Source organism: Grampus griseus (genome assembly GCF_964374135.1).
Source record: "Grampus griseus genome assembly, chromosome: 11".
Lineage (NCBI taxonomy): Eukaryota > Metazoa > Chordata > Mammalia > Artiodactyla > Delphinidae > Grampus > Grampus griseus.
The window spans coordinates 33,436,064-33,456,380 of record NC_139005.1 but is presented as its reverse complement, the minus strand read 5'-3'; the positions used below and the strand labels follow the sequence as shown (position 1 = coordinate 33,456,380).

The following is a 20,317-nucleotide window of genomic DNA, read 5'->3' as shown; positions in this document are numbered from 1 at the left end:
CCTTTTTTCCTTCCACCTTATTCTTTCAAATCAGAAAGGAGTTTATAGAACCAAAGTCAAAATTCTCAAAAAGTTTATTTCTCATAAAACATAGATCACTGAAATGAGCAACTATTTAAAAACTACCCAAAAACAAATGTGACTATCTGTGCCCAAAAGACAGAGTATCGTTAAGAATTTCTCAACTGCTTTATCTCCAGTATGGAAAAGTATCAATGTAACTTGAAGAACATTTAGATGCTACAAGATTGATAATGCTGCTCAACACTCATGATGCACACCAACTAACAAACATACTCAAGTAATCTCAACCCTGTTCTCACCTTGCCTTTGGTCCAACAAAAAATCATGTCTGACCTATGACCCACATATAGATTTTTAGGATTACTGACTTCTCATTAATTCAAAACCTAGCAAATTCTGGGCATATTTTAGAGAAAAAACAAGAAGCCTGAAAAAAAAGTCTTTCTAGACCCAATGTCACTGACTATTCAGAGTCAAAATCCAGTCAAGCAATGAAAAAAGACTATAAATAGAATATTTAAAATCTGGAAAAGGTGGATAATGAGATTTTTTTTTTTAAATTAAGAGATATCAAAAATGATGAGGGGGGAGAAAGAATGTATCTTAATAAAGCTTTGCTAATTGAAGATTTAGGAAACAAAAAATTAAGTATTTTTGGAAGTTTTTGGTTTAAGTACTCTGAGAAAAATTATCAGCTGTCCAAATTAGCAATTTTAAAGCACATATTTCTATTATTAATATAAAAACCATTATTCTAAATTATTAAGGAAAATAGGCAAACTGACCCTATTAATGTATTAGTGTATTGTTCACGCTTTTAAATAGTGCTAGAAAGGTACCAAAGAAGGACAGCTTGATATATTTATATCTTTACTTGAAAATACACGTAAATATCTATTATTATAGCTACAGTAACAAGGAAACCTTGACCTATTTAAGAACAACTGATAGCTAAATGACAGATCAGCATTTTAAAAAAGAAAGGCTCTATTTCTGAGTACTGATAGGGTTTGTACTGGTTTGTACTTTCTATGAGCAGTGTACATTAGTAATTTTGGAAAGGATCTTTTCATAGTGTATTAAGATGTATGTAGGTATACAATTTGTACATCGAATTCTAATGCTTGATCTGTTTTATCAAAGGACCTTCCTTAAAAGGCAACCAAAAATATATTGTAAAGTGAGAAATCTCCTCCGAATATACATAATTTGTCATCGTACAGAGATTTTTATATTCTCTGCCAGGTCAAAATAATTCCTCTAGTAACAAATTTTAAATCTAGAAGCTTAACTTGGCCCACAAAATATCTGTATTTCCCTCTATTACAGGTTATAGAGAAATTTTTCAGTTCATTTTCAAATATTTTAATGAAAACATTCTATAAAGAGTATTCTGTGGACCCAAAAATGTTCTCATTTTTTGGTACTCAAGACTCATCAAAAAGTACAGGTAGACCAAATAATGCATAATTGCATTTCTTGGAATATTTATGAGATAATTTGCATAGAATATAACATGCAATATAAATATAGCCCAAGATCAAAGGTTTAATTAGATTTTTGTTCTGAATTCACTGATTTATGACTAGTGGCTTAGCATGATTTCTAGAAATACTTTTAAAAGCTCACAAAAGAAGGATATAAATATTGCATTTTCCTTATACTCCATATTTATACTATTCTTACACTTCTAAACTACTAGAGACATTCAGACATAGTGTAATTACTGAATTCAGAGTCATTTATATTCATTCTATTATTGTGTGTGGTAAAATTTAATAATCCATGAGGACATTTTCCCCAAATATACTTTAAAACACTAGAACAAACTAAAATTTTCATCAATAATTTAAAATCCAGGCAAAACTCTCAGATGTGCAACATAAAGAAGAAATTTTGCCTTACCTCATACTCAGAAATTTCAGGTAAGTTACTTTCATCTGCCTTCTCTAGCTTTTCAGCAGCCCACTTGCTTGCAGCCTCAGCAAGTTCCTTTTCCGTTAGCCGACTGGGTTTATCTAACACCTAATAAAAACAAAAGAATGGTTCTGTTACAGTTCTCAAGGGCTTTTAAATTTCAAATACATCAAGAAGTATACCCCACTTACACATGAAATCATTTAAGCCTTCAAATTTATAAAGAGAACAAGTACGTTCTTCGCTTTTTCAAAAATATTCAACACAGAATTTCGTTAAGTTGCAATTTTGGGGGGACATATAGACTAAATCTGACTCCTACTTTCATTTATATAAAGCTTTAGAAATTCATCTAAGGAACGAAACGAAAAACACTGACAGCTAATATACTAAATATTATTTAGAATATACAAGACATTATACTGATTTCAACTTTGTATCTTTAATTATATTCAATGAAATAACCAATGCCAAAATTTCATCAAGGTAAATTTCTAATTAATGAAACAGAAAAGTCCAGATATGCTATTTTATACTTTGTAATAGTTTATATAAATCCTACTCTTTACATGAAATGTATACACTTAAATTTCATTTTTTGATACTATCACTACTTCCCTTCTCCAACCACATACAATACTAAACAAAGTATAGGATTTGGAGTTACAGACAAAGCTGGGTTTGAATAGCGGTTTCATCACTAGTGAGGGTAGATGATTTTATATACATAACTTATGACACTGTGAGCCTTCATTTTCTCATTTACAAAACAGGGATTAATAATATTATATTCACTCTTAAAGTAGTTGTGAGAATCAAGGGAAGTAACAGACCTGAAAGCATCCAGCATAACGCTTGGTACTTTAAATTTTGTCTCCATCTCTTACTTCTATAAAGTCACATCATTGATTCTAAATATACCTCCTCTGGATGACAGTGTCAGTAAAAATCCCCATGTTATGGTATACTATCATTTATAAAGCACTTACACATGCAAACCAAAAAAAGGTATTTTAATTAAATGGAATTCCATGAAGGTGGCTAGACTTTATCACCCCCAACTTATAAACCAAAAAACTGAATGTCAAAAGGTTAGTGATTTGTACACAGTTACCAATAAATGCTGAGCTGGAAGTTAAAACTAGGTCTTCTAGATGAGTAAGGCCCTTGACCACCTTCAATTCAATTTACCAAAAAACTGGTTTGCCATCCATAGTGTTTACTAGAAGATAATCACAGTGTATCTACATGGAGTATTTCCATGGCCACTGAGTAAGTCTCAATATCTTATTCCAAAGTCCTACCCATACATAAGGTTAAAAAGATATAAGCAATACCTTTACTATTACTTAGTAATAAGGTTAAAAAGTTTTTTTAAAAATAAGAAACACAAACAAAAATATTTTTTTAAATGTACACCTCACTTTTCTTTGGTACCTGTTTTGAAGAGAAAGAGCAAAAACAAAACAAAACATTGTAAATTATCTCTAGTAAAGAAGGAAGCAAAATCTTTTATAACTGAATCCTTCTATTCAACCATCATTAACTCTGTACACTTAAAAAACTCTCATTTGAAACTGACTTCTAACAGCAGAAAATAAACTCTGAAAAACTATTCCTACATGACAGTAACCATAATGTTTCAAAGAAAAAGTCCTCCACCATATCAGGAAATCTAGGTAATAAAGCTAGCATGTAACCCTGGGAAGAGGACACAGGAAGCTATACTTCCCCAATACATAAAATGATTATAGATCTAAAATTCTGAAATTTTAATTCCATTCTAAGACAAAAATGCAAACATCTAAAATAAAATGTCAGATGAAAATATCTAAAATCCATTAGGGTTGGATTTGATGGTTAAAATATATTTTCATCACGTACCACAAAGTCCTATGCTATAACATATTCACACCACATTATAGTTCAAGGGAAATAAATATTTCAAATATCATAATTTAAATATTCATAGTGACTTAGATGGGTATTATTTACTCTTCATTCATTTCTAGCTGGGGAAAAAAAAAAAAAACAAAACCAAGCCAGTGTTTCAGATGGGTAAAGCACCCTTGATATGATAAGAAAGAACCAAAAAATCCAATCAATCTTTCCTATTCAAAATCCAGCATTCTAGCATCCTCAGACTTCTGGGAAAGCTCCAAAAACACAAGTTGTCACAAAGACACCTTTTCTTTTTTCCATTTGAGGCAGAGAAGCAGCTGCCCACTGAACACCAGCACAGACCACCAACTGATATCTTTTCTTACAGAAAAGCCAAACATACCAAAGACAGAAAACAAAAAGAAGTGAAGAAAGACGAGAATAGAAGTAACAACAGTTATGGAAAGAGAAACAGTGTGAGGTTGGTGAAGAGAACCTCAGCAACACCCCAAAGTTTTAAGTTTTGAGGATTAGAACCATGCACCTTTTCAACACGTTTTCAGATGCTGAGAAGGAAGGACTGAGAAGAATGATGCAGTGAAAACTGGCTATGTCCTTGAGAAAATTATTTAACATCTAAGCCTTTTCCATAAAATGGAGATATATACCCACTTTTTTTAAATTGCAAAATAATCACAACCTTAGCATTAGCTAACACCTGCATCATGTCACATAATTACCATTTCTTTTTTGTGGTGAGAACATTAAAGATCTCTTAGCAAATTTCAATTATACAGGAGAGTATTATTAACTATAATAACTATGCTATATATTAGATACCCAGAACTCATTCATATTATAGCTTCAAGTTCATAGTCTTTGACCAACATCTCCCCTTTTCTCCTGTCCCCCAGACTCTGGTAACAACCCTTCTTTCTGTGAATTTGACTTTTTTAGATTCCACATGTCATCAGGATCATAGAATACTTGTCTTTCTCTGTCTGGCTTATTTCACTTAGCATAATGTCCTCAAGGTCCATCCATTTTGTCACAAATGGTAAGATGTTCACCTTTTTCATGGTCGAATAATATTCCATCATGTATGTATACAATATTTTCTTTATCCATTCATTGAGGGCAGGTTAGGTTGTTTCTACATCTTGGCTATAGTGAATAATGCTGCAACGAACACAGAAATGCAGGGGAGTTCCCTGGTGGCCTAGTGGTTAGGATTCAAGGCTTTCACTGCCATGGGCCAGGTTCAATTCCCCCCGCCAAAAAAAATGCAGATATCTCCTTGAAATACTGTTTTCATTTCCTTTGATTTCTTTAGTGATCCATTGGTTGTTTAGTAGCATACCGTTTTGCCTCCAATGTGTTTGTGTTTTTTGCAGGTTTTTCCCTTGTAGTTGATTTCTACTCTCATAGCCTTGTGGTCAGAAAAGATGTCTGATACGATTTCAATTTTCTTAAATTTACCAAGGCTTGTTTTGTGGCCTAGCAAGTCATCTATCCTGGAGAAAGTTCCACATGCACTTGAAAAGAATATGCATTCTGCTGCTTTCCGGATAGAATGCTCTCTATAAATTAATTAAGTCCATTTAGTCTAATGTGTTATTTAAGGCCTATGTCTCCTTATTGATTTTCTGTCTAGATGATCTGTCCACTGATGTAATAAGTGGGGTGTTAAACTCCCCTCCTATTATTGTGTTACTATTGATTTCTCCTTTTATGTCTGTTAATATTTGCCTTATACATTGAGGTGCTCCAATGTTGGGTGCATATATATTTACAACTGTTATATCTTCTTCTTGGATTGACCCTTTGATCATTATGTAGTGTCCTTCTTTGTCTCTTGTGACAGTCTTTATTTAAAGTCTATTTTGTCTGATATAAGTACTGCTATACTTATATAGCTTTCTTTTGATTTCCATTTGTATGGAATATCTTTCTTCATGCCCTTCCTTTCAGTCTGTATGTACCTCTACATCTGCAGTGAGTCTTTTGTAGACACCATATATATGAGTCTTGTTATTGTATCCATGAAGCCACTCTATGTCTTTGGTTGGAGCATTTAGTCTGTTTACACTTAAGAGAATTAGCAATATGTATGTTCTTATTGCCATTTTGGTAGACCTTTTCCCCCCCTTTCTTCATTTTTTCTCATCTCTTGTGATTTGATGACTAATCTTAGTATTATGTTTGGATTCCTTTTTCTTTTTTGTGTGTATATATATATTATAGATTTTTGGTTTGTGGTTACCATGAGGTTTCTGTATAACAGTATATTAAGTTGCTGATCTCTTAATTTCAAATGCATTTTTAAAACCCTGCATTTGTACCCTCCTCCCCTCACGATTACTGTCTTTATCTTATTTTACATCTAATTGTTTTGTGTATCCCTTCACTGCTTATTGTGGATACAGATGATTTTACTACTTTTGTCTTTTAACCTCCTTACTAGCTTTGTGTGTAGATGATTTCCTACCTTTACAGTACGTTTGCCTTTACTGGTAAGCTTTTTCATTTCATAATTTTCTTGTATTCTTGTTGTGGCCTTTTCTTTTTCACCTAGAGAAGTTCCTTTACCATTTGTTGTAAAGCTGGTTTGGTGGTGCTGAATTCTTTTAGCTTTTGCTTGTCTGTAAACCTTTTGATTTTAAATCAACCCTGACTGAGAGCCTTGCTGGGTAAAGTATTCTTGGTCACAGGTTTTTCCCTTTCATCACTTTTAAATATACCGTGCCACTACCCTCTGGCCTGCAGAGTTTCTGCTGAAAAATCAGCTGATAGTTTTACGGAAGTTCCCTTGTATGTTATTTGTTGCATTCCCCTTGCTGCTTTTAATACTCACTTTATCTTTAATTTGTGTCATTTTGATTACTATGTGTCTCAGCAGGTTCCTCTTTGGGTTAATCCGGAACAGGGCTCTCTGCGCTTCCTGGACTTGGGTAACTGTTTCCTTTTCCAGATTAAGGACATTTTCAGCTATTACGTCTTCAAATACGTTCTCTTCCCTTTTCTCTCTCTCTTCTCCTTCCGAGACCCCTATAATGTGAATATTAGTGTGCTTCATGTTGTCCCAGAGGTCTCTTAAACTGTCCTAATTTCTTCATTCTTTTTTTTCTATTCAGTGGCAGTGATTTCCACTGCTCTCTCTTCCAGCTCACTGATCTGTTCTTCTGTATCATTTGGTCTACTATTGATTCATTCTAGCATATTTTTTATTTCAGTTATTGTATTCTTCACCTCTGCTGTTCTTTATATTTCCTAACTCTTTGTTAAAAACTTCTCACTCTGTGCATCCATTCTCCTCCCAAGTTCTTTGATCATCTTTATGATCATTACTCTGAACTCTTTTACACGTAGACTGCCTATCTTCACTTAGTTCTTCTTCTGGGGTTATAGCTTGTTCCTTTCTAGAACATAGTCCTCTGCTGCCTCATTTTGTCTAAGCTGCTCTTTGTATTTTTATGTATGTGGTAGGTAGGTTATGTTTCTCCACATTGGAGAAGTAGCCTTCTGTAGGAGATCCGTTGTGTCCTAGCAGTACACTCCCCCCGCCCCTCATCACCTAAGCTATATGCTCTAGGCGTTCCCCCTAAAAGGGCTGTGTGGGTCCTCCTGTCATGGTGGGCTAACTACGTGGGTAGTCTGGTAGGCTTGGTTGGCCCCTAGTCCAGTTGGCTGCCCCCTAGTCCAGTTGGTTGCCAGGCCCTGCCTTGTGAAGATGCTGCTGGCTACTGTTTAGTGGGGCCTGGTCACAAGTTGGCTGGTTGCAGAACCCTCGGGGGCCCCAGAGCTAGTGCTGGCTCACTGGTGGGCAGAGTCAGGGTCTCAAAGACTCTAGAGCTGTTGCCCACACACTGGCAGGTGAAGCCAGATCCGGGGTTAGTGCTGGACTACTGGCAAGCAGAACTGCTTCCTGGAGTCTGGCTGCAGGGCCAGGGATCCCAGAGCTCATTTCAGATTGCTGGAGTAGGGGAGAGGCAAGTTCCTGAAACAGTTGGGTATGGGGTCTGGGGTGTCCTGAAGGTTGTGTTGGCCCGCTAGTGGTCAGGGCCAGGGCACAGCTGGTCCCAGGGTAGGGTCTGGCTTGCTTCTGCTGGTGGGTGAGGCTGGTCTAGAGGCTAGCGTAGGCTTCCTGGCAGGAAGGGCTGGTGCCTGTCCTCTGGTGGTTAGAGCTGGGTCTTGGCCCTTTGGTGGGTAGGGCTGTGTCTAGGGGTGTGTCTAGAGGTCAGGAAGTCTTTAGGCAGGCTGTCTATTGATAGATGGGGTTGTGTCCCCACTCAGTTAGTTGTTTGACCGAGGCACCCCAGCACTGATCCCTACAGGTTGCTGAGTGGGGCCAGGTCTTGGTGCTAATGAGCCAAGATGACAGCAGCCAGCAACAGTGTTCATGTGTTTGAGCGTTCCCTAATATGTCTGCCACCAGTGTCCATGTCTCCAGGGTGAGCCGCAGCTGCTCCTGGCCTCTCCAGAAGACTCTCCAAGACCAGTAGGTGGGTCTTGTCCAGGCTCCTATCAAATTACTACTTTTGCCCTGGGTCCCACTGCACATGGGATTTTGTGTGTGCCCTTTAAGAGTGAAGTCTCTATTTCCCCCACTCTGTGGGGCTCCTGCAATTAAGCCCTGCTGGCCTTCAAAGCCAAACGCTCTGGGGGCTTGTATTCCTGGTGCCAGAACCCCAGGCTGGGGAGCCTGACATGGGGCCCTGAACTCTCACTCCTGTGGGAGAACTTCTGCAATATAATTATCCTCTAATTTGTGGGCTGCCCACCTGGGGGGTATGGGATATGATTATACTGTGAGTCCATCCCTCCTACCTGTCTCGTTGTGGTTCCTTCTTTATGTCTTTAGTTGTAGATCTTTTCTGGTAGGTCCCACTCTTTTTCACTGATGGTTGCTCTGCAGGAAACTGATTTTGGTGTGCTCCTGAGAGGAGATGAGCTCAGGGTCTTTCTACCTTGCCATCTCGGCTGCTCTCCGTATGAGAGCAGTATGAGCAGTGGTCATACGTGCATACTGAAGCATCATGGCAGATGGACACCAAACTCCCAGTGTTGACACGTGGGCTGAGTTTTGTGGCCAATAGGAGGCAGTTTATGATAAAAGATGCTTAGGCAAGGTTAAGTGAAGGTGTGCAGAGCTTCCTTGCACTCTCAGAGCTGCCATGTGTTCACCCTGTTTTCAATTCCTTTGCATACATAACTAGAAGTGGCTTGCTGGATGATAGGATAGTTCTAATTTTTTTGGGGGGGGGGGAATCCCCATACTGTTCTCCAATTTACATTCCCACCAAGAGCACACTAGGGTTCCCTTTTCTCCATATCCTCTCCAACATTTGTTATTTGTACACTTTTTGATGACAGTCATCCTGGGTGTGTGAGGTGATATCTCATTGTGGTTTTGATTCACATTTCTCTAATAATCAGCAATGTTGAGCATTTTTTCATATGCCTGCTAGCCATCTGTATGTCTTCTTTGGAAAAATGCCTATTCAGGTCTTCTGCCTCTTCTTTGATATTGAGTTGTATGAACTATTTATATATTTTGGATATTAATCCCTTGTTGGTCATATCATTTGAAAATATCTTCTCCCATTTTGTAGGTTGTCTTTTTATTTTATCAATGGTTTCCTTTGTTTTGCAAAAGCTTTTAAGTTTAATTAGTTCCCATTTGTTTATTTTTGCTTTTATTTCTTTTTAGGGTTTTCTACATATAAAATCATGTTATCCACAAATAGTGACAGTTTTACTTCTTCCTTTCCAGTTTGGGTGCTTTTTATTTCTTTTTCTTGCCTAATTGCTCTGGCTAGTACTTCCAATACTATGTTGAATAAAACTGGTGAGAGTGGGCATCCTTGCTTGTTCCTGATCCTAGAGGAAATGCTTTCAGCTCTTTGCCATTGAGAATGATGTTGGCTGTTGGCTTGACATATATAGCCTTTATTTTGTTGAGGCGTGTTCCCTCTATGTCCCCTTTGTTGAGTTTTTATCATAAATGGATATTAAATTTTCTCAGCATCTACTGAGATGATCATATGATTTTTATCCTTTACTTTATTAATGTGGTGTATCACACTAATTGATCTGCAGATACTGAACCATGCATGCTAGCATGCCTGGAATAAATCCCACTTGATCATGGTATACGATCCATTTAATGTGCTTATGAATTTGGTTTGCTAACATTTGGATGAGGATTTTTGCATCTATCTTCATCAGAGATGCTGGCCTGTAGTTTTCTTTTCTTGTAATGTCCTTGTCTGGTTTTGGTGTCAGGATAATTCTAGGTTCATAAAACAAGTTTGGAAGTGTTCAATCCTCTTCTATTTTTTGGAAGTTTGAGAAGTACAGGTATTCTTAAACGTTTGGGAGAATTCATCAGTGAAATAATTTGAGGAAATTATTTAACTTCTGAGCCTGTTATATAAAATGGAAATATACACTTACCTACATCATAGAATTTTTATATGACTTAATAACAGAAGAAAATATATAATATAGTACATAGAATCAAGTCATTATACAATAAATGTTAGGTCTCTGCCTATTACCCCACTTCCAAAATAAAAGCACAGTCTCTCAAATATGCCTCATCTGGATATTCATTCCCACTCGGCTATGGTCAAGATGAGAAGGGGATCAGTAAATACTAATTTTAGCATAACCTGTGGAAATAATTCTATGAGAAAACTGCTCATTTACTCTGGAGGCAACTTTTAAGTTATGGTTACTTGAAACTCAAGCTTTCAATGCAGCAAATTACCTCCGTTAGGTGTGACAGTAAAGAATAAAAGCACCTGTACTATACAATCCATCTCATTTACTTTGTGTTTCCTCTTTGAATTGATTTTAGAAGTACAACAAACCTTTGATGAAGGAACTGCTGAAGAACTTGAGGGTGAAGTGTCTCTTGATGTTTTCAAAGACTGAACAGGTCTTTCTTTACCTATATAAGAAAATATAAAATGCAATTTTCTAGCTTATTTGTTTTCAACTAGAGTGTTTTTGTAAATGAATAAGGGGTGGAAGTCATACACTTATTTTAATAGTGAAATCTTTATTACATTATTAAATTAAATCTGTTAATATCTAAATCCTCCTATCTGTCTTTGAGGCTGGGCACCATCAAAAATTTCAAATAACCTAGAACCAAAGGACAGTATATATGGCAATCTAGGCCATATCAATGCCAGTTAGCAAACACGGAACCACAGAGAAGACCTCAGGAAAGGCAAAAAACATTTTAAAATCATAAATGCTTCCTCCTCCAGTTCCGAAAAGTTAACTTTTAATACATCACACTAAAAATCCAATGGAGGTTATTATATAGATGCTACCAAAGAGAATTAGCTAATTATTAGCTAATTAAACTATAGCTCAAAGAGAAGGGTATGTAGGAAACTTAGCAGGTATTCATGAAATGTTTTAAAAAAATTAAAACTAGAAAACTATAATAGAGCACTAATCCGGTACCTGATATGAATGAGTACCCAAATATTTGTTAAATGGTGAAAAATAAATCTATATGAGATAAAGTCACTAAACTTTATCTTTGGTCACTTCAGACACTCACATAGTGCTCTATGTATACTATTATTTTTATGGAAATATAAGCCAGAAAATAAATTTAAATACTATTTTAGCCAGTTCAACGAAAACAACAACAAAAATGGGTTTAGTTAAATATAATCTTAAAAATAACAGTGAGCTGTTGCTAACAGAAAAATGTTTCATTAAATTATCTATATGTCAACTGTAACAGATAGCCTCTGCTTTCAAGTGCTACGAAAACTTTAATTACAGAGAAGAGGAAAAAGCAGCACCAAGTTTGGAGTGACACAGAAACTGGTCAAGACTGGATAGTGGATTAAGGCCAGGAAAGCAGTCAAGAGCAAAAGCGGAGAAAAAACGACCTTGAAACTGAGGCAAAGCCAGCTTCAGTCAAAAAGCCTCTTAAGCTCTTCCTGCTATAGTCAAGACAGCAAAGTAAGGGCCTGGAGGTCAAGGGCTTCCAACCACCTGGGGACGTAGTGAATAACATCTCTTTCCAATGTCCTGCAGAGCCGGAAAGGCTTTCTCAAGATGCCCCCCACAGCTCCCCGCACCCACAACACGTGGCAATGTGTGAAGATATTTCTGATTTTCACAGTGGGTGAGTGCCACTGGCACATGGTTAAGTAGAGGTTAGGGATGCTGCTAAACATGCTACAAATGCACAGGACAGCCCTCCACAACAAAGAATTATCCAGCCTCAAATGTCAGTAGTGCTGAGGTTGAAAACTCCTGCTCTAGGCACAGTATTCCAACTGTGAAGCTCCAATAGTCTTAAAAAAGACCTAACTCTAGAATCTTTTAACTTGTGGTACCATTAAGAGACTTTCGCACTAAGCAAGTTTAAAAGTTCTTACAGACCTTAAAAATCAAAAGCAAAATGATACAACCATCACTACATCCCCAAATGGCTAAGAACATGGCTTATTTAGTCATTCCCTACTGCATTTCCATTGCACATGGCAAATTCCATATCATAATGTGACAGTGTCAGTCTATCCCACTGCACCAAAAGCCCCTAGAGGAACAAGTATCATAGCTCATTTTTTCCCGAATACCCAAGGCCTACCAAGCTGAGTCCTTTAAGAAAAGAGTAGGTACTCACAAACTTGTGAAAAGATGAATTATTTTTCTACCCTTAGGATTCAATGACCTCCCCAGTCTACTCTGATTAAGTATTTCCTTGAGAGATGAAGAACTGGACCAATCAGCACAGCACATTATGTTAATTAAAGACATAATTATAGGCTCAATTCTGGCACACAGCAGCTAAACACAGCAAAAAACTTTCACAAGCAGCTGTTAATCTCTTATTTAGCACCTCCTTTACAAACAAAGCATCAGCTCTACAGGTATGCCAAGTATGGTGACCAAGTGTAGTCTTAGGATCTTTCATGATTTTAGCTGCATAAGGCTAATTTAAGCAGATTTCAACCAATCTCAGTGTGCAGAAGCAAAGGAACATTGAAGGAGAGGGCAGTGGTTTATCAAATATCAACATATATTCATATATACCGGTGGCATGAGGGCAGGGACAGGCAAGAAGCAAAGGATAAAGAAAAAGGATGATACAGATGGCAGCAGAAAGAGCACAAAAATGGTAAATAGAAATATCCTGATCCTACTGATGTTGGGTCCTTTCTTCCAGTGACTTGTCTACTCTACAGATCTCAACCTCCTATGAGGTGGCAGTTGAACCCACATGTCTCCCCAAATCCTACTACCTGAGTCTGCTATTGTTCAGCTCTGGTTCCAACAGCAGACTAATGGAGCAGTTATACACTTTTCCCATTTCTATAACCTCTACAAATTATAGCCCCCCACCCTTCACGATCCCAAATCACAATCTAGCTCAAAACTCACCTCTTTCTGGCTTTCCTTCATTCTGCCGTTTGTAGGAGGCACCAGCACGCACGGACTCTAGGGAAAGGTGGGCAGGGAGGAATTAACACCAGCACCTCTGTGCCCAGGAGGAACAGGAGAAGAACCCAGAAGTAGGAGTAATGAGAACAGGAACTTCTGAGCATTTGCCGGTGACCCTAACCACCTTCCTACCCTGCTTTCAAGTTGGGCTGCCTGAGCAAACACCAATAAGAGAAATAAATAACAGAATAGGAGAAAAACTCTGTTTAAGATTGGGTCCAACAACAATGATGTATGAAGATGAGGCTAACCAAGGACAGCATGAGCAGAAAGAAATGAGAAAAGGATCCTATGATAAGACACCAAAAGTTAAAGACGGGGATCGCACGTCTTACTTATCACTATAAGCATCTAATCTAATCTCCTCCATAAAGTCAATATTCAAAGGATTAAAGAATGACACCAAAAAAATCAAGAGTGAAAGATGAATCACCACTAGAAATCAAAAAGGACACCTGGGAAAGTTTTCATGGTATATCATATCAGTTCCCTGAGCATAGGACGGCTACCTGCAAGTAATCATTCTGACTTGTTCTCAACAGGTAGCCTGTTACTAAATCTTGCTAATTCTTTTCATGCAAACTCTCTCATATATGGATTTTCCTTATAAACAAATCCACAGCTACTTGATCTCCTAATTATCCCATACTTAGAATCTTGTAAATATTTTGTTAGTTTCCTTACCTGCAAACTCTTAATGATGCAGATGGAATCGGCTTTCTAAATAGCCTAAATAAACTAGAAGGGGCTCTCAGCTATATTTCCAATATGTTTTCTTATCATTTATTTCAAATTATTCTATTATAGATCCCAAATTGCCAATTTTATCCTTTTTTCTGAGAAAATAATACATTTTCTGAATCACTTTGGCACTGTCAGCACCTTGCACTAAAAAAAAAATTCAAGAAATATCACACAAATATTGCCATCCTACTTTTGCAAGAATGTTGAAGCAGTATCCTTATCTAATTGTTCACTGATGTCATCAGAAAGTTTTGTTCCTCGTGCGCAGCTGATGTGTTTTTATCTAAGCTTCACTATGAACACTATCTATTGCTCATTTCCTCTTTGTTTTAGGCAAATCCTTAGCTCACTTATAGTAATTGCTGAAATCCTTATCATAGGCATCTATTTCATAAACTACTAACTTTATTCTTTTATTTTCACACCCTTATTTCCCTTTTTTATAAAATTCTTCACCCGTTTACTTAATCCTGTTTTAATAAGTGTTTATTTTTGTTAACCTGCCTCAAATTCTTTGTAGATGAAGAGGTCAGGACAACGATATTTTTTTATAGGAGTGTCTGGGGCTTGGGCTTGGCTCACACTAGCTGTTGAGAATGAACTGTCTGTATGTCTTCCAAACTCTTAAGTTCAGTGACTCCACACTGGTAGCCTGAAATCAGCCATGGTAAAAGTATTCACTCCACAAATACTGGCAAATGTCACAATCAGGTGTTTTTCCCCTGAAGAGTCGGTTTACTAACACACAACTGGTGCTGTGTTGATTGATTTTGATTCCAAATTTCAGAACCACTGTAGGAATGACTGCATTTAACTACAGATTCCCATCCATGTTACCTTCAACAGACCTGGGCTATTTAATAATATCCTAACAGACAGTAAAACCAGCTGAATCCAGCTCAGATTGCAAAATCATAAACAAGTAAGTGGTTGTTTTAGCCCACGAAATTTTAGAGTATTTTTTTTAACATAAGAGGTAATAGAAACAACCCATTGTGCTTAAACTCTTCATCCCAGAGTTTCCAATGATCTGCTTATATTAAAACTGAAGGTCTTTCTTCTTGTGCTCTACTACTGCAGCTTAATGATTCATACACAAGTTCTTCTTAATATTTTAGCATTTGCTTTTCATGCCTTTGTACGTTTCTGTTTGTCATCCTACATCTTCCTACCTTTCTCTTTCTCCTTTGTTGGTTATTGTTCCTTAAATATGAATGTTCCTCCTATCCTCAATCCTTTTAGTTTTGTTATTCTTCCGTGGCTCCAACCAATACTATGAAGACAAATGTCTCTCAAATCCACTTCTTTCACTCACACTTCTATATTTCTAACTGACAGAATGCTACTCCTTGGCCACTTAGCCATTACTTCAAATTCATCTCACATGTGATCTTAGTAAGTAGAAACTAACTCCTACTTGAGAGCAGGGCAAGAGGCTCAACACATTCCTGCCTTTGCTGTGACTTGCTAAAGAAAATGAGTTCTAAAGTAGAATGAAGGAAAGAAACCAGGAAAGAAAAATTCTAAAGTTGGCAATATGGAAATCAAAATCCAAGTCAATGTACTGGTGAGTGAAAGAATAAATGGTGAGGAAGACAATGAACAAGAATTTCAAATACTGGTTCCATAGACTAGGTATAAAGTGCTTCCCACGCAGGCGAAATGAAAGCCAGAGAAGCAGCTTCATGTTACAATAAACATTTAAAAGTTCTCTAAGAATTTAACAATATTTGCTGTCTCTTTGCATATAATAGCTGTAAGTCTGAAACGATCTTTCAGAAATATACTTTCTTGCTGATGTGTTCTCCTGATGAAAGCAGCGATGAACTTAACCAGACTCACCCAATCCTATCAAGTATTATTAATTACTGATAACCCATATAGGAGCAAAATACACTGCTAGGAAAAAAAAATAAAACCATCCCTAGAGGGACTTCCCTGGAGGTCCAGTGGTTAAGATTTCACCTTCCAATGCAGGGGGTGCAGGTTTGATCCCTGGTTGGGGAGCTAAGTTCCCACATGCCTCGTGGCCAAAAAACATAAAACAGAAGCAATATTGGAACAAATTCAGTAAAGACTTTAAAAAAATGGTCCACATCAAAAACAAAAAATCTTAAAAAAAAAAAAAGAAAACCATCACTGGAGATAATAAAATTAGGGGCTACATCTTGCAAACTATTAAATTCTTGGTACAGTGCCTGATGTATAAGAGAAAACCAGATACTTCTGAACGTCTTATCAATCAATCAATAAACTTAACAGCACAGGTAGTAGATTCATCTCTCCTTTATAGCTGAAGCATTAAAGGGGAAATTAAGATATGAACAAATGAAGATGAGGTGGCTATAAGGATGCTGAGGAAATGATTCATTTTTCTGGATCATGGATGAAGACATGCAAATTTGGGGCTCTTGGTTAGGAAGAACATGATTTCTCAGAGATCTACTGGTTCATTCAAGAAGGTATGAAACAGGGAATTCTCTGGAGGTCCAGTGGTTAGGACTCCGCACTTCTGTTGCAGAAGGCACAGGTTCATCCCTGGTCAGGGCACTAAGATCCCACATGCTATGCGGTGCAGCCAAGAAAAAAAAAAGAAGGTATGAAACAGAAAAATGGAGGGGACACAAGAAAAATGATCCTTGTGGTAAAGACACCAAAAAAACAACCAGACACAGGGGTAGAAAAAGCTCTCTCTGTACCACCTCTGCTTCCCACAAATAACAAACTTTTGGAGGTAAGACATCCAACAAGTTGAAATAAAGGCATATTAACTGTGAATACATGGAAGTGCATTTCTGAAGAGAACTTTCCTTTAATACATCAGTTACAACCACATGGGCTCACTTTTTAAAATATAAGTAAAATATTACATCATCTGTACATATTATGAACATGTACAACAGGGATGCTATAAATGCCTACACATATGAAAATGCCATTAATTGATTACTGTTTCAGAACCTCCATCACTCAGGTGCCAGAAAAGCTATAGCTGTACTCCTGGGATTCACCCAGAAAACTCACAGCCAAAGCTCTTTGTGATATAATAAATAGATTCTCACACAAAAGAATACATTGTAGAATCTAATTCAATAGCACATTTACAGCCTGGATCAGTTAACAGTCCAAGATTAAATTCCTCATGAAACAGCTCATCCCAATAATCCTTCTCCACTTTCATCCTTCCACAAACTTCTGCCCACTCGTCAGATATCACCTAAAATGCCTATTCCCATGTAATGATTTGTATCCTTCTCTAAATCATAAACTCAGAAGGCAAAGACTAGGTCTGTCTTGCTTGGCAAACCATTTATATGAAATATATTTTTGTTGAATGATTTTATGAGTACTGAACATAAATACAATGACTTTCAAACCAAGAAACACTATAATATTTAGCTGCTAAGAAAACAGGTTCTTACTGCGTAATAAACATAATCTGATGGTAAAGTCTTATTTCCATATTCCCATTATCACTTACACCTGCACAGAAAAGCCTTCTTTCTAAAGGCAGAATTAAACCTCTAAATTTTATTGGAATTTCAGCTATGATCCAAAAATTCATGTGGACTTCCAAATTCATTCACAGCCAACAGGTATTAAGACATGTGCCTTTTCCCATTATACTTAAGTTCAATAATAGAGTCTATCTTCCAAATACACTCTTCTCAAAATAGTATTTTTAATTCTTGTACATTTTCAGTTATTGTGGAAGATATGCTTTTGAAAAGGATTAAACACTGATGAATAAGTCTTTCTTAAAAATATCTTTCATTCTTAATAGTGGCTGCTGATATTGAGAAAGTAAGGGGAGGCTGGGCCCAAAGTCAGAGCTATAGAAAATCAGATACAGACCAACAAAAACAATAAACTGACAAATCTTCCATAGTAATGACATTTTAAAAATGTCATATACCTAATTTATATATGAGCATCACTGGTAAATTTGACATTAATCTGTAGCAAATGTTTAGAATGAATTAACAAAGAGTTTGTAAATACCTAACATAATCATCCCTAGGAGCCACAACAGACTTACAACACTAAGCAAGGCAATCTTTATGTCACTGTTTCCACAGTGGAAATGCTTTGTAATCCTCAAGTGGAAAAGAAAACAAGATGGGGAATCACAACTGGTTGAATAACAGCAAACACTGCAGATAAACACTGCAGAGGTTTCTATATTGTGCCTTATGCTACTCAACAGAATTTTTTTTTAACACCTTTATTGGAGTATAATTGCTTTACAATGGTGTGTTAGTTTCTGCTTTATAACACAACATAATTATTAATGATTAATACAAAACACATAAAGCATACTTCATTTGTAGATAAAACAAAGCTCTTTTTATCTGCTGCTAAATACATAGGATCACTAAAGAGATTATAAGACCTTTATGGAAGAGAATTATAAGTCAAAGTTAACTACATGAAATATATCATTCCCAGATATTTTTTTTAATGAATTAACTACAAAAAGTAATTGCAGCTGAAAAAAGTACAGGCTGCAGGGCTTTTTGTTTCATAGTAATATATGTGAAAATGGCCTAGGTTTCAGTTGCCTGCAGTTTCAGTAAGTACCAGTAATACAATATGGTTGACAAAATAAAAGTTCACTTCTGGCATCATGACTTAAAAGGAATAGAAAGAAAATTAGGAAAGCAAAAGGTCTGAAAACCATGTCAAATGAAAGGAACAGCTGAAGGAACTAAATATATTTAAACCTGGAAAAAAAAAAATCGAAAAGATTATGATGGTACTTTTCAAATACACAAACCGTTCCAACAAAAAAAGAAATATCTTTATGGCTCTAAGATAAATAACTAGTATTAAGTAGACATTACAGGAAAAGATTTTAACTGTTTTTAAAAATGAGCTATACAAAAATGGAAAGACTGTACTGTGATACAGTAAACATCACAGGAAGTACTTTAACAAAAAGCCTCCCATACCCATATGGGAGACTAAATATAGTGATCATTATTAATGCTATTATCCTAAACAGAAGGTAAATAGCAAAAGTATAAGATAGGAAAACAGTGAGATTCATTTGAGAGAAGGTAGGGAAAAAGGAAATAAATATCTAAGAGATAGTTGACAAATGGGGAGATGTTTCATTAGATTAATTAGAATAAAATAAAATTCAAGTAAAAATACACAAGGTATACATAACAAAACAATTTAAACTATAACAGTATCTTAATAATGTGTTAATAAACAGATTAAGAAGGACAACCTACACTGTTAGCATGTAAATATGAACAACAATAAGGAATGAAAAATAGTATTGTAGTCACTGTTATGAACAGGTTAGTCCACTTAAGTTATAGGCAGAAAATTCTTAAACGTGGAACACAAGGTGTAAACAGTTTGATTTAGGAAGCTAATTAGTCTATGTCAGTACAAAGTTCCATAGGATTTAACCCAAAAGGCTATGCAGAAAAAATTTAATTAAATAACATGTGTGTGCGTGTGTGTAAGCACAAAATGGGAACTAAGCAGCTGAGATGAAAAAGTAATAGTCATTCTGTGGCTTATAATTAAGCACAGATATATTAAATGCACAGAACAATTGTGAAGAATTAGTCCTAAAATAATTACCATGGACAAACTACTAGTGATTATTAAAATAAATAAAATTATTCTGAAAAGTAAGAACAAGAAGCAAAAAATTAAAAGTTAAAAAAGAATTAACAAAATGAGGGCATAAGGAATAAGAAAATTATTTTTTACCTGTTACAGAAACATTTAAAATCTTTGTCAAAATTTCAATTTACATTGGAAAATGAAATTAACCCATCATTGTTAGTTAGCCCAGTTTAAGTGATTGATAATTGAAGGATGATATTTCTCAGTCCTTTTTTGAAGAAAAGTAAGGTGCCATCAACATTTCTGAGATTTAGATTTAAAGCAAAAACCATTATCACAAATATGTAAAATAACAATTACTTTTTCCTTTTATTGTTTAAAGCAAGACTTTTACTGTTAACTTTTTGGAAGATTATCTCATGTAACTATTCTAAAAACTATGTAGTGAAAGGAGTACAGAAAAACATTTCAACAGTTCAGCCCCAACAGCTAAGGAATCAACCAAAGTAACCCATAAAGAGAGTTTTCCCAGAACAAACTTTTTTTTCTTGATTAAAGAACTTTACTTTCAAAGCTAAATGACTTAAGAAAATAAACATGAAGGCATTAACAAAGTCATACACTCTATTTCATTCAATTCACACCAGATTTTAGTCTCCCAACTTTCTCTGTTATCTTT

At 36.1% G+C, this 20,317-nt stretch overlaps 1 protein-coding gene across 7 annotated transcripts in view; it reads right to left on the bottom strand.

The window, feature by feature from the left end:
• Positions 1-20,317, bottom strand: part of PPHLN1 (periphilin 1) — a 144,444-nt gene that overhangs the window by 63,863 nt on the left and 60,264 nt on the right. For 5 of the 7 annotated variants that reach the window (XM_082665326.1, XM_082665329.1, XM_082665330.1 and 2 more), the window contains 3 exons: positions 13,246-13,302; positions 10,698-10,777; positions 1,930-2,049 (listed from right to left, as the gene is read on the bottom strand). In XM_082665326.1, the coding sequence (XP_082521452.1) occupies positions 1,930-2,049; positions 10,698-10,777; positions 13,246-13,302 (257 nt within the window). The remainder of the gene's footprint in view (positions 1-1,929; positions 2,050-10,697; positions 10,778-13,245; positions 13,303-20,317) is intronic. The other 2 variants (XM_082665328.1, XM_082665331.1) reach the window with 1 other exon arrangement.